The sequence below is a fragment of the Haliotis asinina genome, chromosome 16, assembly GCF_037392515.1.
Source record: "Haliotis asinina isolate JCU_RB_2024 chromosome 16, JCU_Hal_asi_v2, whole genome shotgun sequence".
Lineage (NCBI taxonomy): Eukaryota > Metazoa > Mollusca > Gastropoda > Lepetellida > Haliotidae > Haliotis > Haliotis asinina.
In genome coordinates this window covers 19512215-19537576 of record NC_090295.1, presented here as the reverse complement: position 1 = coordinate 19537576, position 25362 = coordinate 19512215, and the positions used below count along the sequence as shown (strand labels likewise).

Here is a 25362-nt window from a genome sequence, read left to right as displayed (position 1 = left end):
GGTCAGTACTTCAAAAACTGAATTTGTATTTCTATGCTCCATGTGATTGTCATAGTTTTTCTTTTGTTCAGATTGTCGAAGCTGTTCCGATTGTCCTAGATACCACGATGGCCTTACTTGTTCCCGTTGTTCCACGTGTCCCAAAGTGTCAAATAAGACAACCTCACTTGTTACAGTTGACTCAATTGTCCCAAAATAACTCCTCATCAGTGGTCTCAATAGTTCCGGGTGTTTCGTCCCAGATAACTGGATAGTCTCATTTCTTCCAGTTGATCCAGTTGATTCAGTTGTCCCAAATTACTCTCAACTGTACCGCTTGTTCCAGTTGCCCAACTGTCCCATGTAAGCCAGTTGACTCAGTTGTCCCAAATTACTCTCAATTGTACCGCTTGTTCCAGTTGCTCAACTGTCCCAAGTAAGCCAGTGGTTTCAATTGTACCTGTTGTCCCAGCTGCATAAGTGGAGACATAATAGCAAATTGGCTATATTTGTTGACAGAACCGAACCAGTGGCATATTATCCAAATTATCTTCCTCACGATACAGAAATTGTTAATTTTGTCTTTGAGATAAGGGATTCAAATGCTGAAAATAGGTAATTTGGTGTTTATTTTTTGGCGGAGATACCAATATCACAAGCAGCTGAAAATCCTTCAGAAAAATGGTGACCAATGGTGTGGCATTAACCCCAGCCTTTTTCTCAGAGCACATATTACGTGTTCATGTTCGAGCCCTTCAGCTTAGAAAATGGATAACACATGGGTTAGCATGTCAACCAGGAAGTAATCAGCCAGCGATATAAAATAAAAGGAAGAGAAAGGTTATATTTCATCGATTTATTTTGCAGTTTCTGAAGGCTGACAAGGTGGTTCGGTAACCTGCAGGGTCACAGTTCCAGTAATGCTGTTCAATGTCCATCAGTATTTTATGAATGCAGAGATGCAATGTCTTTTAACCGGTTTGTCACCCTCTTTTGCCACCTCCTCCTTTGCCCAATCCGTCTTTGCCACCGCCACCCCCGTTGCTAAATCCGCCTTTACCACCGCCTATCTTGCCACCTCCCTTGCCCCCGTTTCCTTTTCCACCACCTCCTTTGCCACCTTTGCCGACTGCTTTGCCACCGCCTTCTTTGCCACCTTTGCCGACTGCTTTGCCACCGCCTCCTTTGCCACCTTTGCCGACTGCTTTGCCACCACCTCCTTTGCCGCCACCACCGTCACGCCCACCACAGGCTGACCCAAACAGAAGTGTAAACACTGCAAGAGAAACAGCATGTCAGTGGTTTGACATTACAAGCCATTGCATGCTGATGTCTTAAAACATCAAACAATTGCCAAGCATAGCTCAAAACTGCATTTAACTCTAGTTTCTGATTAAACAGTCAGAATGACGATGTTAAGTTAGGAACTCACCCAACCCTACTACGAGAGCAACTTTAAATATCTGCATCTTGAAGTGAACGCCTCACCACCTTTAGACCAAACGTTGTGGATGACATGCGGCAGCTCATAGTTCTTTATATACATATGAAACAGGAAATCAAAACACGTGATATCAATACTAACACTGGATGAGGCATGACACTGCATCCTCCTTTTGCACCGTTTCCCCCAGTTTTTGCTCCGAAATACCATTATATTACATAATGTCTCTTTGAAGTTTCTCACTTGTCATGTCATGTCCATCTTTCTGCTTGGTTATGAAGGCATGCTGTGTATCTGTGACTTAACTTGGAATCCCCGCGTTCTTACATTGTTGAATCGCCTTCAAGATATATTGAATCATCCAATCAGGTCCCAACAGTAGCTGTAAAATGGATTGGACTGAAGGTTATCTAACCTGATCTGACAATAAGGACACATCAGTGAGGATCTGCGATGTGCTGATACTGGTTACTTGGCGTAGACTTTTTATTGTCTTAATGTCGTGCTGCGTATTAAGTGGATTGTTTACTTTATCAAACACAAGTGCTGACGGTGTTGTACATTTGAATAACGGCATAGAGCATGTAGCTGTTATGTGGAGGTTAATGGAGTAAGTCAGGAGAGTTTCATTTCAGGCAGTATATGCAGTTTGTCATTGCTTTTGACCATGTTCAGTGTTTGTTTATATTGTGTTTCTACACACAGCTATATAGGATTCCTAAACTGGGCTAAATGGAAGGACAGGTAATTGTTAGAGGAACACATTACGTTTCATTAGGGAGGTTTGATGAAACCCCAAGCTTGACCAAGTGTGTGCACAGTGGCGTAAAAGTCACTACTATCTTGATATTGTTGGATTAATTGTAATAACTCATTGCTGTGGAAATACCCCACATCTACGTTTTTGGAAACAACAACATAATTATTATTAACGAATATTGCTGAGTGTGGCATAAAACTAAACTCACTCAAAATGTCCAAGTTGTTTCCGCTGTCCCATTAGTCCCAAACCTCTCAGATAACCTAATTGTCTCAGTTGTTCCAGTTGTCCTTAATAACACGATTGTCCCTATCATCCTAGTTGTCCCAATTGTCCAAGGTTGTCCCAACTGTCCCAGACAATACGATGGTCTGAATTGTTCAGGTTGTTCCAGTTGACCCAATTGTCAAAGATAGCCGATAGTCTCAGTTGTGCCTGTTGGCCCGAATTTCCCAGTAATTCAATGGTCTCAATTGTTCTGACTGATCCAGTTGACACGATTGTTCCAAACAAACCAATCGTCCTCTTTATCCCAGTTATCCTATTTGTCCTAATAAATCAATAGTCCCAATTGTTCCAATTGACTCAATTGTCCCTGTTGTTGCAGTACCCATTTCCTCCAGGTACCTCAATGGTCTCCAAGTGTCCCTGCTGTTGCAGTACCCCAATTCCTCCAGGTAACCCAATGGTACCAACTGTCCCTGTTGTTGCAGTACCCAAATTCCTCCAGGTAACCCTGTTGTACCAACTCTCCCTGTTGTTGCAGTACCCAAATTCCCCCAGGTAATCCAATGGTCCCAATGGTCTCCAATTGATCCTGTTGTTCCAGATGACCAAATTTGTAATGTGAGGCTTAACTGTAAACAGAACAAATACATTTGTAAGCGGAACCAGGTCACTTACATATCATCCAAATTACCTTCGTACTATGCAGAAGTTGTGCATTTTGTCTTTTGGATAAATGTATGCAATGCCATGAAATAGTGTTTTGGTGTCTACTTTTAGCGAAGATACGAACAGCATTAGCAGGTGAAAATACTTCAGAAAGATGGTGATCAATGGTTTAACTTTGAACATAAGTTTTTTCCTCACAGTATTCGTAAAAAAATGAGGTTTCTCGTTACATGTTGCTATTGGATCCCTTATCGTAGACAATGGATAATCCATGTGTTAACATATGTTTTACTTTGTCAACCAGCAAGTAATCAATCAGTGATATAAAATAGAAGAAAGGGAAAGGTTATTTTTCATCGTCTTATTTTCCAATTACTGAAGGTCTGACAATGTACAAGTTGGTTCGGAAAGCAGCAATGCTGTCCAATGTCCAAGAGAGGTTTGGGAATGAAGAGATGCAATTCTTTTTAACTGTGGCATCAACCTGTTGTGTCATCGTCTCCTTTGTCACCTCCCTTGCCACCGCTTCCTCTTCCGTCATCACAGCCGCCACGCCCACCATAGGCCGACCCAAAGAGAAGTGTGAACGATGCAAAGATAAGAGGCATATCAGTGATTTGCCATTGCCATAATTTGTATGGTGGTTCTTTTATACAGGTGACAACTGTCAAGCGTAGTTCATCAATTCATTTAGTTGCATAACAATTGAAACAATTAGTCTGTTACCATAGTTAAAACTGACATTCAAATTTATGATAAAACATGGGTTAATTCTTGGCAACATTTGTGATATTATCAATGTGTTTCTACACACAGCCATATACTACCTAAATTGCCCTAAATTGAAGGAGAGATGTTGTGCAGCAAATTGTAGTCGAACATAGTGTCTGTATATCAGACAGGTTGGTGTTAGAAGGTTAGGATCAAACGTCAAAAGAATGCACAGTATACGACAGTAAAATGCATGTTTATACCTCCAAATATTTGGCATTCTCGTCTTTGCCTGTGGAGGCTTTGGACAGTCACTTTGAAAAGGTCTTAAAAGTTTCTTATTGGTGAAATTCGCAAGCTTTGTTTAAGGCAGAAGGATTTATGTTGCCGTTGCACGTGTACATTTGTCAATAGACTTAAAACATTATGATGAATCGAGCATGTAAGAACAGATTCACAAAAAGAGGCACATGTCGTGTCATGGGTTTTGACCATGTCAGAACTATTCGTGATGTTATCAACATGTATATATATACACACAGTCTTTTACTATTCTTGATATAAGGAGAAATCTTGAAGCAGCCAATTGCAGGCGGATGCTGTGAAGGTGTATCAATTAGGAGGGTTGATCAAAGCTCAAATTTGGGACGGTGGACGAGGGTTAAACGAATGTCTAAGCCCAGAAATGGATACCTGCTTGTATGGTATGGGGCATTGTCCATTACGATAAAAGACCTCTCTGGTAGGACTGGTACTAACTAGTTTTTAACCCAATAGAAGAAAACCGCACCATTCATCTCGGAATGGTAGTCACTTATATCCTTGGACTTTGCCCTGAATACCAAGTCTCAGCCTGGGAGAAAGCCTTTGTTGGAGAAACCAGCATGGAGAATTATTAGTCTCTCTCCTTTCCCTAGAGGCAGCTTCTACGTGGCCCCTTATCACCCCCATCGGGTACTCACTGACTGCTGGCAGTGTACGAGGCATTGACCCAAGTACACTGGCTCGAACCCTTCCTCACGGTTCTTCTTTATTACCCTGAGAAAATTATTTCTCAAGCTAACGATATCAGGACGTTCAGAGAGTACCTATTCTCCCCCGAAATTTTCTGACAACAATACCCGAAAGAGTGTAAGAGTTGCCTGTGTGTGTACTTTGATACACCGAGGTTGTCTTGATTCAAAAGTTTTTAAAAAAAATTCACCCTGTATTTTATTTTCAGAAAAGAGCTTGTTGATCGACTGCCTTACAAGGTTCTTTTGATAGTTGTCCAAATGTTTTAATTTGTGTGATTTTGACACGACCCCTACCTGCTTTGCATCACCCTGCTTGTCAGTACCCTTGCTGATACTCCTAAGGCTTTTGATGCCCGCTTACGGAATGTATTCATGGCATAAAATGGTTTGCCCATTTCGGCTTCAGCACGGGAAAAATCGTACATTTTAATCATCAACTGTTTCACGTCAGCATTCAATTTCATTTCTCATCAGGCATGTATACCCCATGCACGACGTTATAGTGGCTGTTCCGTTTCTGCGGTTTCACCCAGCCGCGACTAATAACAACTTTTGCCTTTTCAATGATGATAGGTTCTTAAAGAACTTGTTTTGGTGGAGTCCGGAAAAAATGTTCAGATATCCGAGAGCTGTTGGGTATTAGTAAATGATAAATATATGTACTGTTTATATTTCTGTGGCAGTTTTATACAATGATAAAATTTGAAATTCATCGTCCATCTCTGACTCAAACGGACTGTGCTTGAAACCAGACCACAGACATTATCTAAATTACAAAGGGTAATGATTTGTATGTAATGATAATGATAATGATAATGATGGGTAATGATTTTTATGTAATGATAATGATAATGATAATGATGGGTAATGATTTTTATGTAATGATAATGATAATGATAATGATGGGTAATGATTTTTATGTAATGATAATGATAATGATAATGATGGGTAATGATTTTTATGTAATGATAATGATAATGATAATGATGGGTAATGATTTTTATGTAATGATAATGATAATGATAATGATGGGTAATGATTTTTATGTAATGATAATGATAATGATGGGTAATGATTTTTATGTAATGATAATGATAATGATGGGTAATGATTTTTATGTAATGATAATGATAATGATAATGATGGGTAATGATTTTTCATTTTAGATGCTGCATTCACAGCTATAAACGTTTCAGAGGACTGTGCACATAGTTTCATGTTTAACCCGACTTTCCTTCATTCTTAGCGTATTCGTGTTTCAATGAGTGAGTTAGTGAGTGAGTCAATTTAGTTTTACGCCGCAGCCAGCAATATTCCAGCTATAGGGCGGCGGTCAGTAAATAATCGAGTCTGGACCAGATAATCCCGTGATCAACAGCATGAGCATCGATCTGAGCAGCTGGGAACCGATGTCGTGTGCCAACCAAGTCAGCGAGTCTGACCACCCGTTAGTCGCCTCTTACGACAAGAATAGCCTATTCTACCCCGGACCTTCACGTGTCTCGTGTTTCAAAGTTTCTGCGACGCGGTGAATTTCTCTGTGTTAGACTTTCTTTTTTGTGTCACTATGGACTTTTCTCACAGTCATTAGATTTTCAAGGCGATTTCAACTTTATGAAGAGCAGAAGCTCCAGCATTTGGTGCCAACATTTCCAAACATTTGAAGTCTTGTAGGTGGTGTTCTTTCAACGATTTCAAAGAGAATCATAAGACTCTGATCAAACCGGTGTCAAATAAAACTCACTCGCATATTTCTCACCCATTTATTTCCCTAGCCTTAAAAAGCAAAATGAACCGTCCTCAATCACAACACGCGTTCCACCCGAGCTCCAAGTGCATCCACGACCAATTGCTGCCCGCATCACCACAGCTGGATGCACACATTCCGGGGTGACTGCACCGCCACAGGTGACTGCGCATGTGCGGCGTGAGTGCACCGGTGTAGGTGACTGCGCATGTGCGCCGTGAGTGCACCGGCATAGGTGACTGCACATGTCCAGTGCGAGCGGGTATCGACCAGACTTTGACACCGGGGCTGACAGATGTGTCGGGTCGTCGTCATCTTCAACGCGGTGAACGAGATGCCCGCAAGCTCGAGGTGCATGGCCAAGGTGTGTCCTCTGACAATAGGTGGCACTGCGTGCGACTGGACTCGCTAAGGGTAGATGAAGCTCGATACGAGTGTTAATCATCCCAGTAGGCTGATAACACGAACTATCAGACACGCCTGGTTGCAAAATATTAGATGGAACCGAAAGGTGGTTATGTCACACAGTGCATACGTTCTTTATAAACCCAATAACTGTGCTGCTTCATCCTTTACAATTAAAATTTAGTGCAATGAAATAACGCTGGCAATTATGACTCCCCGGGGAAGGTCACGGACTAGGAATTCCGGAAATATATTTGGGAGCATTTTTTGTTTTAGCACACTCATTATTCTAAAGTGAGTGAGTGAGTGATTTTAATTTTAAGCCGCTTTTAGCAACATTCCAGGAATATCATGGCGATGACACAGGAATTGGCTTCACACGCTGCATCCGTGTGGGGAATCGAACCAGGGTCTTCAGCGTGACAAGTGAACACTCCAACCACTAGGCTATCCCGCCACCTCCAGGATTCCGAAGACTGAATGTGTTTAGTCTAACGTCAATTTCAGCAGCGTTTCAGCTATATGGCGGCGGTCTGTAACTAATAGACCCGTGTGGTAGAGCAGGCCTTCAGCAATCGATGCTTGCCATAAAAGGCGACTATGCTTGTTGTAAGAGGCGACTGACGGGATGGGGTGGTCAGGCTCGTTGACAAGATTGACACATGTCATCGTTTCCCAATGTGCACATCGATGCTCATGCTGCTGATCACCGGATTGTCTGTTCCAGACTGGATTGTTTACAGCCATAGAGATGGCATGTTACTGAGTGCGGTGTAAAACTGAATTCATTTACTCACTGTAAATAACCGAGTCTGGATCAGACAATCCAGTGATTAACAACATGAGCGCCGAACTGCGCAACTGGGAACCGACAACGTGTGCCAACCAAGTCATCGAGCCTGACCAGAAAGACTTCCACCCGTATCCTCTATTAGGTTTCTTTCTAGTCAAGTGATATCACCAGAATATATATATTCCTCATCTGACAAGGATCAGTTTTAACACGTTGTTTTAACTGTATCTTAACAATATTAAAAGACATATTCAACTTCTAAACAAACCACTCGAAGAAATTCTCCCCCAAAGTTAAAGTCATCCCGTCAGTCGCCTCTTACGACAAACATGGATAACCGTCACGGGACATGATTCATGAGAGTTCGAACAGTCGGAAACATAACACGTTCAAGGTGGTTTTGTTCTTTCACTGAGTGGATGATAATCAGACTTGAACATTGTTAACACTCCAGGTCGACTCGGGCATAGCACAATCTGTTTGTGTTGCACGTTTGAGGTGTGGGTGTCACAGTCGTCTCAAACGTCGAAAGTTTAGCTGTACAAGTTGCGTCCCCGGGACCTCACAGAAACCCATGATCTTGGGTGCGAATGCAGATTTTGTTTCCAGTGCTAATTGGAAATTGCTTTCATAATTTTCTTTTCCAAATATAGTTTTCTGTCATTTAGATTTATATTTCAATTGTTTTCTGAAAAGTTGCCAAATTTCAAGAAGTATATTTCACTTGCCTTTTCATATTATTAATTTTCATAAGAGCCTAGCAGAAAGTCTAAAGGGGTGCTTGGGCATTGTTCGGTCATGTGACCCAGAGCACGTGCGGTTCGTGCAATCCAGCCACATGCTATGACAGTGGAGACGGCATGACGTACAGGTGTGTACATACTGACAAGATTGTTGAAACACTCATTTCGCTGAACGTCTCCTTTCAGTGAACGTAGGTCCAAAGGCTAATGGTAGATACCAGCTTAAATATCACAATTACTCTAGGATTTGTGAAGTATCGTGCTGACAGTGTCTAACCGTGGAGATCGCCGCCATATAGCTGGAATATTGCTGAGTGCGGCGTAAAACTAAACTCACCCACTCTAACCTTGGAGGGAGTCGGTGGGGTAGCCTAGTGGTTAATGTGTTTGCTCGTCAGTACGAAGACCCGGGTTCGATTTCCCCAGATGTTTACAATGAGTGAAGCCCATTCTCGTGTAATATGGCTAAAAGAACGGCGTAAAACTCCATTAACTTACCGACTGTGACTTTAATGTCGTCAAACAGTCACCAGTACACCAATACTATGTAAACGGCTGAAACATGGAATGAACATTACAAATATGCTTTATATTGAATAGACTTTATATTTAATGGTGTGAGTTTCTTGGATCTGTAGTTCATACATCAATACTGAGCTTGAATCAAGCTGATACACCGGATATAGTGGACATGCTGTTTTAAGAGGATTTGGACACAAAACATCACTTTTCTGTAGCATTTAAGGCCCTGTCTGTTTCTTTTTCATCCAAGTTATTGTGTAAATTGCCTTGACCTGTTTTACTCAACAGAGATTTAAGTATGAAAATACCATTATCCCGTTTACGAATGTTGCTGAATTTTTATATTATCTTATATTGTAATAATGATAGTTTCTGTTCGTCAGAAACCTCAGTGTTACTTTACTTTATGTTCGTTGGGACTTGAGGTGAGTGTTGTGGTGTTTGGGGGTTAGGATGTGCTTTTGTGTGGAGTCGAGGATTAGTGTTTTCTGTTACGGACGTTGCATGAAAAGAGAAATGCAGATTGCATTACTACCGCCAGTATGAAAGAACGAAATGATTACGCATGTTCCTTTAAAGAAATTATTTGTAAGTCGGATGAGCAAACTAACTTAAGATTTTGCCGAGGAGTCGGCATATCACAGATGAATAACGGTAAATAATTGCTGGATCCTCCCCATGGGATCTACGGGAACCCGTATTCTCAAGAAGAGGCACAAGTCATTATGTACTAGGTATATGTGCTAGGTATATGTGCTAGGTATATGTGCTAGGTATATGTGCTAGGTATATGTGCTAGTTATGTGCTAGGTATATGTGCTAGGTATATGTGCTAGGTATATGTGCTAGGTATATGTCCTAGGTATATGTGCTAGGTATATGTGCTAGGTATATGTGCTAGGTATATGTCCTAGGTATATGTGCTAGGTATATGTGCTAGGTATATGTGCTAGGTATACGTGCTAGGTATACGTGCTAGGTATACGTGCTAGGTATACGTGCTAGGTATATGTGCTAGGTATATGTGCTAGGTATATCTACAAGGTATATCTACTAGGTATATGTGCTAGGTGTATGTGCTAGGTATATGTGCTAGGTATATGTGCTAGGTATATGTGCTAGGTATATGTAGTAGGTATATGTACTAGGTATATCTACTAGGTATATGTGCTAGGTATATGTGCTAGGTGTATGTGCTAGGTATATCTACTAGGTATATGTGCTAGGTATATGTGCTAGGTATATGTACTAGGTATATGTGCTAGGTATATGTGCTAGGTATATGTGCTAGGTATATGTGCTAGGTATATGTGCTAGGTATATGTGCTATGTATATGTCCTAGGTATATGTGCTAGGTATATGTGCTAGGTATATGTGCTAGGTATATGTCCTAGGTATATGTGCTAGGTATATGTACTAGGTATATGTGCTAGGTATATGTGCTAGGTATATGTGCTAGGTATATGTACTAGGTATATGTGCTAGGTATATGTGCTAGGTATACGTGCTAGGTATACGTGCTAGGTATACGTGCTAGGTATACGTGCTAGGTATAGGTGCTAGGTATATGTGCTAGGTATATGTACAAGGTATATCTCCTAGGTGTATGTGCTAGGTGTATGTGCTAGGTATATGTGCTAGGTATATGTGCTAGGTATATGTGCTAGGTATATGTAGTAGGTATATGTAGTAGGTATATGTACTAGGTATATCTGCTAGGTATATGTGCTAGGTATATGTGCTAGGTGTATGTGCTAGGTATATCTACTAGGTATATGTGCTAGGTATATGTGCTAGGTATATGTACTAGGTATATGTACTAGGTATATGTGCTAGGTATATGTGCTAGGTATATGTGCTAGGTATATGTGCTAGGTATATGTCCTAGGTATATGTGCTAGGTATATGTGCTAGGTATATGTGCTAGGTATATGTGCTAGGTATACGTGCTAGGTATACGTCCTAGGTATACGTGCTAGGTATACGTACTAAGTATACGTACTAGGTATATGTACAAGGTATATCTACTAGGTATATGTGCTAGGTGTATGTGCTAGGTATATGTGCTAGGTATATGTGCTAGGTGTATGTGCTAGGTATATGTGCTAGGTATATGTACTAGGTATATGTAGTAGGTATATGTACTAGGTATATGTGCTAGGTATATCTACTAGGTATATGTGCTAGGTATATGTGCTAGGTATATGTGCTAGGTGTATGTGCTAGGTATATCTACTAGGTACATGTGCTAGGTATATGTGCTAGGTACATGTGCTAGGTATATGTACTAGGTATATGTACTAGGTATATGTACTAGGTATATGTGCTAGGTATATGTGCTATGTATATGTGCTAGGTATATGTGCTAGGTATATGTGCTAGGTATATGTACTAGGTATATGTGCTAGGTATATGTGCTAGGTATATGTGCTAGGTATATGTACTAGGTATATGTGCTAGGTATATGTCCTAGGTATATGTACTAGGTATATGTGCTAGGTATATGTGCTAGGTATATGTGCTAGGTATATGTGCTAGGTATATGTGCTAGGTATACGTGCTAGGTATACGTCCTAGGTATACGTGCTAGGTATACGTGCTAGGTATACGTACTAAGTATACGTACTAGGTATATGTGCTAGGTATATGTACTAGGTATATCTACAAGGTATATCTACTAGGTATATGTGCTAGGTGTATGTGCTAGGTATATGTGCTAGGTATATGTGCTAGGTTAGGTACCTATCCCTTTCTGTTAAGTGTTCTGTTTTAGTCTGAGAAGATACGTAACCTTTAAAAAAATAGAGCACAGCTTTGCTTGTGCTTGAGTTATTTGTTCTTTTCATCTAAATGTTCCGTCTTGGAATGACAAACTAGTTAATATTGAAGAAAGGGACTCTCAGTGAACTCTCAGATAACCGTCATGTTAAACAGGAAGGCATTCTGAAACCGTTATGTTTTAAAGCTTGAATGACATCTCTCCGTGAAACAGTTGAAATCTTTTCCGGCTGCCACGTGAAACAGATAGCTTGCTTCCCGTTATGTACACCGGTCCATTCGTCATCTCGACAGTGGATAGGCAAGTCCCCTCTGTGTTCCATCAACGTCTAGCAGCTAGCGGCACTCTGTGCATATACATACCTTCAGTTACACGTGTATGTGATGCTGATAGTTGAACAGCCCACAGTGTACCTCCCTGTTAGCTCCGGTGACACGAGCACGGGGTGGAGATGGGGGGAGCCACACGCAGTGTACCTCCCGATAGGTGCGGTGACAGGTGCACGGGGTGGAGATGGGGGAAGCCACACTCAATGTACCTCCCTGTTAGCTCCGGTGACAGGTGCACGGGATGGAGATGGGGGAAGCCACACGCAGTGTATCTCCCTGTTAGCTCCAGTGACACGTGCACGGGGTGGAAGTTTGGGAAGGCATACACAGTGTACCTCCGTGTTAGCTCAAGTGACGCGGGTACAGGGTGAAGATTGGTGAAGCCACCCATGGTGTTCCTCCCTGTTATCTCCGACGACACGTGATCGTGATGGAGATGAGGGAAGCTACTCAGTGTACCTCCTCGTTAGCTCCAGTGACGCGTGCACGTAACAGAGATGGGTTCAGTGAAAGTTTCGACAGCTGCACGTCAGATCCTAATTTTCCTAATTTTCAGATCCCACAAAGTATATTAAACTGCAACTCAAGTCTAATATGATATGACAACTTTCTACTGCCTGAAACCCCCACCCGACCCCTTTTGGATTATTTTATCGAGAAATGTGTTTGTGAAAATATTCGTTGGCTTGCAATCAGCATTTTGTTTTCATTTTCATGGGATTTGTATCCAACACTACGGGATTTTCTGTGTTTTCAGTCAACGTTTCAAAATATGTTCGGCACAACAATCACATTTTCATACAGAATTCCCTCCACTCGACAGCCATCCTAGAAAATAGTGAGTGAGTTTAGTTTTACGCCACACTCACCAATATTAAAGCTATATGGCGGCGGTCTGTAATTAATCGAGGCTAGACCAGACAATCTAGTGATCAACAACATGAGCATTGATCTGCGCAATTGGGAACCGATGACATGTGTCAACCAAGTCAGCGAGCCTGACCACCCGATCTCGTTAGTCGACTCACGACAAGCGTAATCGCCTTTTATGGCGAGCATGGGTTGCTGTAGGCCTGTTCTACCCCGGGTAGACCTTCACGGGTTACTAGGAAGTAGACATGCGTAAACGTGATCACCTCTGTCATCAGTTAACTGGCATTTAATCCCAGAAATAGAGTTATCTTATCTACAAATATATATCTACCAACGGAAATCTAAATGTAGCACAGGGCAATCCCAAGAACTGAGGACTCGCAAAACCATTCATGACTTGAGATGAGCTCAGTTAACGTTTTATCTGAGATCTGGAGGTAGATTATCTTACCAGCTTATTACACTAAAATCCCATTCACGAACACATAGCGTGCATGCTTTATGACAGCGTATCAGGCTAACGCTTAGTCTCTGAACATATTCTGATAGTAACACATCAACCAATTTGAACTGAAAAGGAGACCCACTGAGGTAGGAAATACTGCACCTGTGAAAATGTAGACTTGCTTTAGGGGTTTTAGCATTGCAGGAAGGGCTCTGTAGTAGGGGGAGTAACGTGGTTCGGTGACTGTGAGTGAGTTTTTGTTTTATGCCGCTTTTAGCAATATCTCACCAGAAATTGACTTCACACATTGTACCTATGTGGGGAATCGAACCCGGATCTTCAGCTTGACTAGCGAACGCTTCAACCACTCGGCTACACCACTTCCCCTCTTCGTTAAAGATCAGTGACATTGACCAAATTTTGAATAAGTATTTATAAGTATTTATAAGTATTTATAAGAATGAATAACCAGACACACAACACGGTGCATTTTCTGGACCACGGCCTCCTTTCCCAAAGCACTAAGGTGATCGTAAGTCACTGAGGTAACCTAGGTGGAGTGTTAAAGAATGGGATTTTTAAAGTGAACCTTAGTAAAGATTGCTTCGTGAAAGGAGCCAAATGTGCATGATGCAGGTGTTTAGAGGTGATGTCGTAAAGGACAAACCATATACTTAGGAATGTTAATGAACAGACTTTGTCGCTGATATTGCATGTAATTTATGGCATCGAACTACGTCTACTGTTTCGTAATAGTGACACTTAAACAAAGTACTCTTCAGAATCCTTTCAACTGGAAGGAAAGTTCCACCTCAGTGCACCTCTTGCAGAATAACAATCACCGTCAAGCATGTTTTCTCCCCCGTGGCTTATTATAATATGCAAGCTAATAAAAAGCTAAATACCAGTATTAACATTCTAAGTATTTCTGAATGAGTCATTACAAGTCATGCACCGTGGCATGACGCCATGCTACGATATTTAAACATTCTTAAAATGTCACATTTAATTCATGGGTGATGTCCTGTGAACTTTTGAATTAATGCGGAATTCCAGTCGTTTAACTGCTGTAAGCTCATCTAAAGATGTTTCAGTTAATCGACTTCGAGGTACACCGACTTTATTGCTGTCATTTTCAGACAGTTTCGTGAAATATGCATCACCTTCGGTCCGGAAAGAATAGCAAAGTAACAAAGAAAACCGGGACAAAAGAGTCTTTTTAAAGTGAAGTGAATCGATTTGCTCAGATTTTTTTCTCTCGTAATTTTGCCGTTAGTCACCAGTCTGTCCAATCAGTCCATTGATGACTGGACCAGTTCTATGGAATTGTACCGGAGTTTTACGCGATGCCATGAGGAATGTAACCTTGAACTCTGACCTATTGGCGCGTGCCATAACTGTCTCGCCCACGCACATCACGTGATCTAAGTTAAGTCAGGTTGCCCAATGAGGCTCGAGTGCAGCTGTGCGGCTGCGCAATGGGAGAGACAGCATCTGTCCACATATCGCTCAATGGTGAACGCATTAATTTGTTATCGCGCTGCACGAAAAATCGGTTAATGTATGTATGTGTGTGTGTATGCGAACAGTTTCCGTCTGGCTGGAGACTGGTGGAGGGAGGTGGGGGAGCCGGTGGCTGGGGGAGCAGGGATGGGTGGGGGCGGACAAACCGAGTCATCATCATCATCTGTTGCAGGGAGAGCAGATGTTGGTCCTGTCACTGATGGGATGGTTGACAGAAATCTGTTTGTATGCTCCTCAAGCGTTCAGTTGGATCTTCTGCCGAGTGGAATCGATTAGAAATAGGTAGTACGCAAATGTACTCTACGAACTTTCCCCAGGTGATGCAGTGCAGTTTCAGAAATCTCAAGCCGTTAATCTTTGCACTTGTGTCAAGCATACTGTACACAATACTTTCAAGTGCATATACTTGCATCTAATTAGACACGCGGCTGCGTCTTGTGGGAGTAGGGTTAATCGAAAGGGATGAAGTGCACTTGAAGTATGCAAACGTTTCGAATAACAGTTTGTGTGTTTTAGGCAATATTTGGTTCATACTTTTATTTTTGTTGAGAACATAGCATGGACCTCCAAACCCGAGAAGGCCCGGGATACAATTTATCTTCAGCAACCTGGACTTGTAAGAGAAGGTCGGGTGGCCAGATTCGTTACCTTGCTTGAAACGTCATCGTATCCCACCAAGGCAGATCGGTGTTCATGATGTTGGCCACTGCATTGTCTGGTCCAGATTCAATTGTTCACAGACCATCGCCATATAGTTGGACTATTGCTGAGTGCGGCATAAAAGTAAACACTCTTAGGTGGATCACGAAATACATTAGTTGTAGCGTATTACACAACAGGATACAACAGAATGAGTATGCTTGAAAGCATGTTTCATGTTTCTAAACATCACTGGCCGTCCTCCGCCGTGATATTTGCTGGAATGTGTAAAAGTAAACTCACTCACTCACTCCAACTGTATCATGACGGATATGAACAAAGTAGAGTGACGATGATTTTTACGACCCACGCACTTACATCAGAGACGTTAAGAGTGAGAGGTGGTCTTCGTGGACCGATGCTCATGATGTCAATCACTGGATAATACGACCAATATTCGCTTATGCACAGATCGCACCAGAAATTTGCTTGACACATTTTACCCATGTGGGGAATCGAACCCGGGTCTTCGGCGTGACGAACGGACGCGTTAACAACTAGCCCACCGCCACGTGTATAAAATTAGTGAACGAACACATCCTTGATTGATCCGAAGCAGCATGTGTCCATTTCATTTCATCACTTGGACACTCCTTTGAGAACGCTGTCTTTAGTGATTCACCATGACATCACGGTCTCGTTTGATGAAAGCTGTTATTGCCACAGTCAACCTGAAAGCAGTGGAATGACCTTCACCTTGCTGGAGAGAAAAACAAAGGTTTATGTCATGTTGTCCCGCTGGGAGACAATTGATGAGGACGGAGCCAAGTATGATGTCGTCACTGTTATTCATCTTAATACCTCTTCTATTGATGCTATGATCTTCTTACGAACACAAAAGGTGTTGTGGCCATAATATAGTATACTGTTATGTACAATTGGACTATATTCTCATCAAAAGAATTAAAAAGAACGTCGCGGTGCTTTCGTATATAATGCGAAATACGAAAATATATGGGTAATCTAGTTCGTTTGAGTAGTGTACATAATATAACAGTTTTGTATTAAAAGTTAAAAATAGTGAGCTTTTGAATCTTATGTAGTTCTAAATAGTAGGGTAGGCAAGAGATAAAAGCGTGAGTGGAGTTCGTGCATTTTACCCATGTCGGTAATCAAACTCAAGTCTTCGGCCTGACGATCGAACGCTTTAACCAGCCCTCTACCCAATGGCCCCGAGCGATGAGAAACACAGGAATAACGAATGTTGTCATTATTTATAGATCGTCGTTATATCGATAGAACATTGTTGAGTGTGGTATTGAACATCATGGAAACAAATGCATCACGCATTTAACACTAAGTGGGTGGATGTTGCTGTGTTGGAGATGAAGCGAATAACATATAGTTGCCAGTCGTTTCTCAGAGAATCAGATAACAGAACTGGAATCATAATCTTACTATGGAATAAGGGATACGAACCATGCTGGCCTACAGGCCTCCCCGGAGCCACAGTTGGCTGTGCCTTGAGTGATCTGTATAAAGATCTTCGAAACCGATCCATTGTCAATTTTTCAAGATTTGACAAGTCCGTCCATGGATGAATTTGATCGGCCATTTGCAACTAAAATTCGTTGAATTTTGTGTGAGTCAGATGTCATCTTTGAATTATATCGCCACTATGTGTATTTCGTACACACGAGCTGGTTTTCGTTTGTACTCTCCTTTTCAAATAAACTGAACAGAAGAATACCAATATAAGACATAAAGACATTAGGTATGTTGTTTTGAATGTTTCGCTCGCTCCGGGGGCTCGTTTGATCCAATACAGAGTTATGTCCCTTGGACACGCCAGAAGTCTGTGACTGTGGAATAGAATATCGCTTCAGCACCATATTTTCGCGTTAAAGTAAAGCGTTTGTAAGGCATCTCGCTGAAGATCGGGTCCATTTCCCCATACTAGAACAGTGTGTGAATTCCCTCAGTTCCTTCCTTCCACACACACACACACACACACACACGCACACGCACACACACATATATACTCAAAATCGACCTGCGGGTCCGATTTATGAGATCAGTCATCTATCAGCTATTACTAAGCGTATTATTCACGGCTCTTATGCACGTCGTGTAAGCACAATGACTGTCGCGTGTGTCACAGTACACATCAATATTCATGCACCTACAGTGCACGAGACATCACACCATCATATAACTGTTTTCAAGGTGCCACACGCATACATGTGTGAAGCAGGGGCGGAAACAGGTTTTTGAGAAGGGGGCAGGGGAAGGCACAAAATTTAGCAAAGGGAGGGTGCACTTTTCATTTTTACCCGAGTTTCAATGGTCATTTAATAAAATATTCATGGTCATTCAGGATCCCTGCAATCCACCCACCCCACTCCACCTCTGGATCTGCCCTACCTCTGGATCAGTCTGTGTGAAGGATATACATGTATTGATTTTTATTGAAGGTTGATATACTGAGTGCAGACAAAGTCAAATGCCCTATTTATTTGCTCCACGATTTTAATCTGAATTTAAGTCTGAATAAGGCAGACCGCAGGTATTTTCGGCAAATATTCCTATTTCACCAAGTGAAAGATATGGATCTTTTGTTTTTGGATAAATACACCGTAATCCCTCGAAACCGGCATTCACTGAGCATAATGCGTATTGCCGGTATAGCGGGTGTGCCGGTTTAGTGAACTTTTCCCTTTTCAACCTGAGTCGATCTTAAGTGTGCGGTAAAACACAACTGAACAATGTGTCGATAGTCGTTACATTGTCTATTCATCTATACGTGAGTGAGTGAATGAGTTTAATTTTACCCCGAACTCAGCAATATTCCAGCTATATGGCGGTGGTCTGTAAATGATTGAGTCTGGGCCAGACAATCCAGTGATCAGCAACATGAGTGTCGATCTGCGCAATCGGGAACCAATGACTTACATATGTCAACCTAGTAAGCGAGCCTGACCACCCGATCCCGTTTGTCGCCACTTACGAATACGGGTCTATACATCAATAAAGATAACATGAGGAAAATACAACGCAAATGTACGCGTACAGTACATCTTCCATTCACGTTATAACATAACCTATGAGGTGAAAAAGTCAGTAAGTTTAGTTTGTTGTTGCCTTGATAGACTGTAACCCATAACAAGCTGATTTCCGATAGAGGTTGACCCAGAAATATATAGGTATACACGAAACTGAACTGAGTAAATCACTGAATATAATAATCATATAATAATCATCAGTCAATAACTTTGAGCGCAGTTTCTGGCTTACTACAGAAAAGATGGTTCAAATGTGTGTTAGCAGCAGAAAGAAATAATGATTGTATTTCAGTAAATCCTCAGACTTTCCACTCTTTGATCTCATGATGGAGGCCTGTCTTCGTTCTCCGCACCAGAACATTGTTGGAAGTGGGCAGGAATTCTGGGTTTCCAGAAAAATATGCAACAATACTTGCCAAGTAGATTAGAAAAAAGCCAGCTCATAATTTAAAATCTGCTTTATTTGTGCAGCTGTCCATTTCAGAATCTTGTTTTCAGGGCGTCTGCAGCTTTCATTCATACAAGGGAAGATAACTCCGATTCTTGTTGCTAAGCGCTGTCCACATTCGGCACGACACTTCGCGTGTTTTACAACTGCTTCTGACAATTACGATAAATAGATTTGCAATTTTTATACCGCCACCAAAATTACAAAAGCGGGTCGTTAAATGTAAGGTGTCTTACATTCACGAATATTCTCCTGAGGTATTGAGAACAGACCTCGTCGATGCGGACATCTGACTTAAAATCATACAGACGTTGGACCAAATTGGACTGGTTTTTGATCGCTTATTACAATCCTTATTACTTGTAGTTGTATAAGTTGATGTCGATAACTCTGAAGATTGCTGAAGTTATTACCTGAATGCGCATGTCCTCATGTTTCTTCCCATCCGAGTAGTGGCGGCATTAGTGGTAGAGGGAGAAGAAGTATGTAGTACTAATAGCAGTAGCAGCACCAACAGTACCAGCAGTAGCAATAGTAGTAGCAGTAGTAGTAGTAGTAGTAGCAGCAGCAGCAGTAGTAGTAGTAGTAGCAGCAGTAGCAGCACCAACAGTAGCAGCAGTAGCAGTAGTAGTAGCAGTAGTAGTAGTAGCAGCAGCAGCAGTAGTAGTAGTAGTAGCAGCAGTAGCAGCACCAACAGTACCAGCAGTAGCAGTAGTAGTAGCAGCAGTAGTAGTAGTAGCAGCAGCAGCAGTAGTAGTAGTAGTAGCAGCAGCAGCAGCACCAACAGCACCAGCAGTAGCAGTAGTAGTAGCAGTAGTAGTAGTAGTAGCAGCAGCAGCAGTAGTAGTAGTAGTAGCAGCAGTAGCAGCACCAACAGTACCAGCAGTAGCAGTAGTAGTAGCAGTAGTAGTAGTAGTAGCAGCAGCAGCAGCAGCAGTAGTAGTGGTAGTAGTAGTAGCAGCGGCAGTAGTAGTAGTAGCAGCAGCAGTAGTAGTAGTAGGAGTAGCAGTAGTAGTAGTAGTAGCAGCAGCAATAGTAATAGAAGTAGTAGTAGTAGTAGCAGCAGCAGTAGTAGTAGTAGGAGCAGTAGCAGCAGTAGTAGCAGCAGCAGCAGCAGTAGTAGTAGGAGGAGCAGTAGCAGCAGTAGTAGCAGCAGCAGCAGTAGTAGTAGTAGTAGCAACAGCAGCAGAAGCAGCAGCAGTAGTAGTAGTAGCAGCAGCAGCAGCAGTAGTAGTAGTAGCAGCAGCAGTAGGAGGAGCAGTAGTAGTAGTAGTAGCAGCAGTAATAGCAGTAGTAGTAGCAGCAGCAGTAGTAGTAGCAGCAGTAGCAGTAGTAGTAGCAGCAGCAGCAGCAGCAGTAGAAGTAGGAGCAGTAGTAGCAGCAGTAGTAGTAGCAGCAGCAGCAGTAGTAGTAATTGAACAATAGCATGTATGTATGTATGTATGTATGTATGTATGTATGTATGTATGTATGTATGCATGCATGCATGCACGCATGCACGCATGCACGCACGCACGCACGCACGCACGCACGCACGCACGTACGTACGTACGTACGTACGTATGTATGTATCTATCTCAAAATGCGACATCGGTACTACGCCGCTGAAAGTATAAAGCGGTCAACGACCTTCACCTTATCATTGGAAAACAATCGACCAGGATAGGATGACTCGAATCATGGAGATATATATAGTTCCTAGTAATGTTGACGGCGACCTCGAAAATCGTTGTGATTCACAATGACTCTGGGATAAAAGTTTGGCTTCACGCCATGTCGGATTCATGAAACTAGAACAATTTTCTTTCGGAAACAAACAGTTGTTTCTTGCTGTGTTAAGTGTATGCTGAAAAACAAAATAAACGTTGCCCGGAAACGGAAACAGATTAGTCACCAATGGTCAGTTTGAGCAAATGTTGAGCTTCAGTTTATGACGAATGAGTATTGATTGCCATTTACTGTCATTGCTCTCTCAGTCTTAAACAGTGCGAGAGATGGGATGAGTTACCTTAGTTCAAAGACGCTTTGAAAAGTGTCTTACATCTGTGAGTAATCCATAATCATTTGTGTTAGAACTCGTCTCCAGGAACGCATTGTCATTCCTGTTATAAGAGGTCGGTTGGGTAGCCCAGTGGTTAAAGCGTTCGCTCGTCACACAGAAGACCCAGGTTCAATACCCACATATGGTTCAGGCATGCTCACAATTGTTGTGAGAGGTGACGAATGGGGTCGTGTGGTCAGGCTTGGATAACTGTTGGCTGGATCGAAGCTCATGATGTCGGTTCCTGGTTTGTCTGGTCCAAAATTGATTATGTGCAATGTTCACCATAAAACCGTAATAACTTAAAAATTATTGATTGATTGAGTGAGTGAGTGAGTGAATGAAGGAATGAAACAGCACCCCTATCCCCTCCCATTTCCCAAAATAAACCACAAATACAACAATCGACTGGCAGACAAAAATGTTACTAAAACAAAAAAATATCTATGATGACGGTGATGAAATACCACTTTGGACAATACTTCTACACGGCAATGACAGTCCGAGATTCATAACCGAGCACCGAAATAGATTCTAACCCTCTATCACAAGATCCTGTAATATCCAAGGGGCGCACATATGCAGGGTGTCAACAGGGAACACAAACATCCATGACCAATATAACATGTTGTGGAATTCTATCGCCCTTTGTTGTGACGAGTGGAATTGGGCCAGACAATGGCACACACATACATATATATATATATCCTCGCCAATAGGATCCGTCTAAAAAACTGACATGCCTAATGCGGGTTGCTTGGAAACCAGAGCGAAAATTCCATGCTTGTGTGTCTCGTCTGGCTTTGCTCTATGTCGTGGAACGTTGTTAATGCGGCAAACGTGCTTGTTTACACTTTGTCAATCACCCACTAACGTCTGAATCTGAGTTCAACAGTGACCTTGGGTTATCCTAGTTTTCTTCTTCGCATCGAAGACCGGGTTCGATTCCCCACATGCGTACAATGCGTGCAGCCCATTTCTGGTGTCCCCAAGTGTGACATTTCTGGAAAATTGCTGAAAGCGGCGTTGACCTTTCACATCCACACGCCGCACATAAATGAACAACTGTTCAGGGCGGTATCCAATCAAACGTACTAATATACCGTAATTCTTCAAACAAGCGCCGGAAATAAAGCAGGTCGCTAACAATTACAGTAATTACAGACCCAGTATAAGCTCCAACGCTCCTGGCATCTAATATATATAAGAGCCGGGTCTGGCACTTCGTTGAAAAAAAAATAACTACCAGGGCGTTTATAAGGAGAAATACGGTACTATCTATAATATGTGTCATGCAGCTATCTGTGTGGAGTTGCGGCCCTTTGTAACGCCAGAAACATATTAGCCTTTCTTCAAGTCTCGGTCCCTGTTGATAATGTTTCCAGGTTTGTCAACATCGACTCTCGTCGATTTTACTAAAGTCAAAGACCTGCATCACTAAGGGGTTTTCTCCAACATTTCGCAGGCACTAGGTAATGTAACTTGAATGTATGGATTATTGTAAGGGACGCTCTCGCGTTTGGAACGCGTTTATAAAAGGTGTTGAATATTGAAGCCAATTCACAACTCAACTCGTGTCGCGCGGATGGGATTGTTCTTCACCAGAGCTCCGTATCAATAGAGCGCCACGAGTTACTTCCCCTTCAAACACTTGGCCACAGGTGTTGTCTGTTGCAGATTGTTACACCCGAAACACTACAGATTTCAAATTACTTGTTTGAAAAGAAATTAAAACAAATGAGCTCGCATCTTTAAATAAACAGATTATTTTAAAATGAGTACGCACAGATTGAATCACTCCGTTGAAGTTTCATTCCTCTCATGAGTAACTGTTATCGTAAATGACTATCGATTGAAGGCATGACTGTTAACTATGAGCTGCGACTCAGTCCCTAAAAGCGTTACTCATGAGACTATATTTGTTACGCGGATTGGTATATCAGTGATGTGTCATCCAGGTCACGTGGCCCCGAAATCTGACCATCTAATTTCCCATAATCCCCAGACGCCTGTGTATGTGATCTGTTAATGACTAAAGCCCGACAGTCTGTACTCATCTGGTTTAAGGGACTGATTATTAATACTGTAAATCTAGTTTGATATTTCCTGGAAGTGATGAATCACAGTATGAGTAAGTCGACTATGAGTAGCCTATGCAGGTCTGATAGAGTTATATCGCAGCAAAAGTCAACACCTTCTTAGCCTGGGCACTTTAAGTCATCACCTTGTTAATATGGACAATGTAAATCAACACCCGTTAATCTGCACACTGTCAATCAACATTCCGTTAATCTGGACACTGTCAATCAACATCCCGTTAATCTGGACACTGTCATTCAACAACCGGTTAATCTGGATACTGTCAATCAACTTCCCGTTAATCTGGACACTGTCAATCAACATCCCCTTAATCTGGACACTGTCAGTCAACATCTCGTTAATCTGGACACTGTCATTCAACAACCGGTTAATCTGGACACTGTCAGTCAACTTCCCCTTAATCTGGACACTGTCAGCCAACATCCCCTTAATCTGGACACTGTCAGTCAACATCCCCATAATCTGGACACTGTCAATCAACATCCCGTTAATCTGGACATTGTCATTCAACAACCGGTTAATCTGGACACTGTCAGTCAACATCCCCTTAATCTGGACACTGTCAGTCAACATCCCGTTAATCTGGACACTGTCAGTCAACATCCCGTTAATCTGGACACTGTCAGTCCACATCTCGTTAATCTGGACACTGTCAGTCAACATCCCCTTAATCTGGACACTGTCAATCAACATCCCCTTAATCTGGACACTGTCAGTCAACATCCCGTTAATCTGGACACTGTCAATCAACATCCCGTTAATCTGGACATTGTCATTCAACAACCGGTTAATCTGGATACTGTCAGTCCACATCTCGTTAATCTGGACACTGTCAGTCAACATCCCCTTAATCTGGACACTGTCAGTCAACATCCCGTTAATCTGGACACTGTCAATCAACATCCCTTTAATCTGGATACTGTCATTCAACAACCGATTAATCTGGATACTGTCAGTCAACTTCCCATTTATCTGGACACTGTCAATCAACATCCCCTTAATCTGGACACTGTCAGTCAACATCCCGTTAATCTGGACACTGTCAGTCAACATCCCGTTAATCTGGATACTGTCATTCAACAACCGATTAATCTGGATACTGTCAGTCAACTTCCCATTTATCTGGACACTGTCAATCAACATCCCCTTAATCTGGACACTGTCAGTCAACATCCCGTTAATCTGGACACTGTCATTCAACATCCTGTTAATCTGGACACTGTCAGTCCACATCTCGTTAATCTGGACACTGTCAGTCAACATCCCGTTAATCTGGACACTGTCAGTCAACATTCCCTTAATCTGGACACTGTCAATCAACATCCCCTTAATCTGGACACTGTCAGTTAACATCCCGTTAATTTGGACACTGTTAATCAACATCCCGTTAATCTGGACATTGTCATTCAACAACCGGTTAATCTGGATACTGTCAGTCAACTTCCCGTTAATCTGGACACTGTCAATCAACATCCCTTTAATCTGGACACTGTCATTCAACAACCGATTAATCTGGATACTGTCAGTCAACTTCCCGTTAATCTGGACACTGTCAATCAACATCCCGTTAATCTGGACACTGTCATTCAACAACCGGTTAATCTGGACACTGTCAGTCAACATCCCCTTAATCTGAACACTGTCAGTCATTATCCCCTTAATCTGGACACTGTCAGTCAACATCCCCTTAATCTGGACACTGTCAGTCAACATCCCCTTAATCTGGACACTGTCAGTCAACATCCCCTTGATCTGGACACTGTCAGTCAACACCTCGTAAATCCGGACACTGTAAGTCAACATCCAGTTAACCTGGACACTGTAAGTCAACACCCTGTTCACCTGGAAACTGCAAGTCATTATCCTGTTAACTGGACAATGTAAATCAACACTCCGTTAACCTTGACACTGTCAACAAACAGTCAACAATCCGTTAATCTGCTTTGTAAGTCAGCATACCGTTCATGTGGACACTGTGCGAAAATACCCGTTCATCTAGACACCGTAACTCAAAACCCCATTAATCTGGAACACATTGAACAACTCGGGTCAGCGTGAGGATCGAACCACAAGACAACCCCTCCACCCTTTGTTCCGCAGGATCACA

At 42.1% G+C, this 25362-nt stretch overlaps 2 protein-coding genes across 2 annotated transcripts; both read right to left on the bottom strand.

Annotated features, from left to right (window-relative positions):
- Nucleotides 1–962: 962 nt before the first annotated feature.
- On the bottom strand, nucleotides 963–3685 carry LOC137267659 (acanthoscurrin-2-like). Its single transcript, XM_067802133.1, has 3 exons — nucleotides 3562–3685; nucleotides 2933–3040; nucleotides 963–1255 (listed from the first exon to the last, which is right to left on the bottom strand). The coding sequence occupies exons 1-3, from the start codon at nucleotides 3683–3685 to the stop codon at nucleotides 963–965; spliced, it is 525 nt and encodes a 174-aa protein (XP_067658234.1).
- Nucleotides 3686–23402: 19717 nt separating this feature from the next.
- Nucleotides 23403–25115, bottom strand: LOC137267658 (uncharacterized). The gene has a single exon (XM_067802132.1). The coding sequence runs from the start codon at nucleotides 25113–25115 to the stop codon at nucleotides 23403–23405; it is 1713 nt and encodes a 570-aa protein (XP_067658233.1).
- Between the last annotated feature and the right edge of the window lie 247 nt (nucleotides 25116–25362).

What these genes read in the sequence shown, in the direction of transcription:
- LOC137267659 (XM_067802133.1), bottom strand. Translation starts at nt 3,685, where the DNA reads ATGCCTCTTATCTTTGCATCGTTCACACTTCTCTTTGGGTCGGCCTAT. An exon ending in AGGAGACGATGACACAACAG is followed by an intron (nt 3,041 to 3,561) that starts GTTGATGCCACA and finishes TTCTGTTTACAG; the next exon opens with TTAAGCCTCACATTACAAAT. An exon ending in GTACTGCAACAACAGGGAGA is followed by an intron (nt 1,256 to 2,932) that starts GTTGGTACAACA and finishes TTTCTCTTGCAG; the next exon opens with TGTTTACACTTCTGTTTGGG.
- LOC137267658 (XM_067802132.1), bottom strand. Translation starts at nt 25,115, where the DNA reads ATGACTTGCAGTTTCCAGGTGAACAGGGTGTTGACTTACAGTGTCCAG.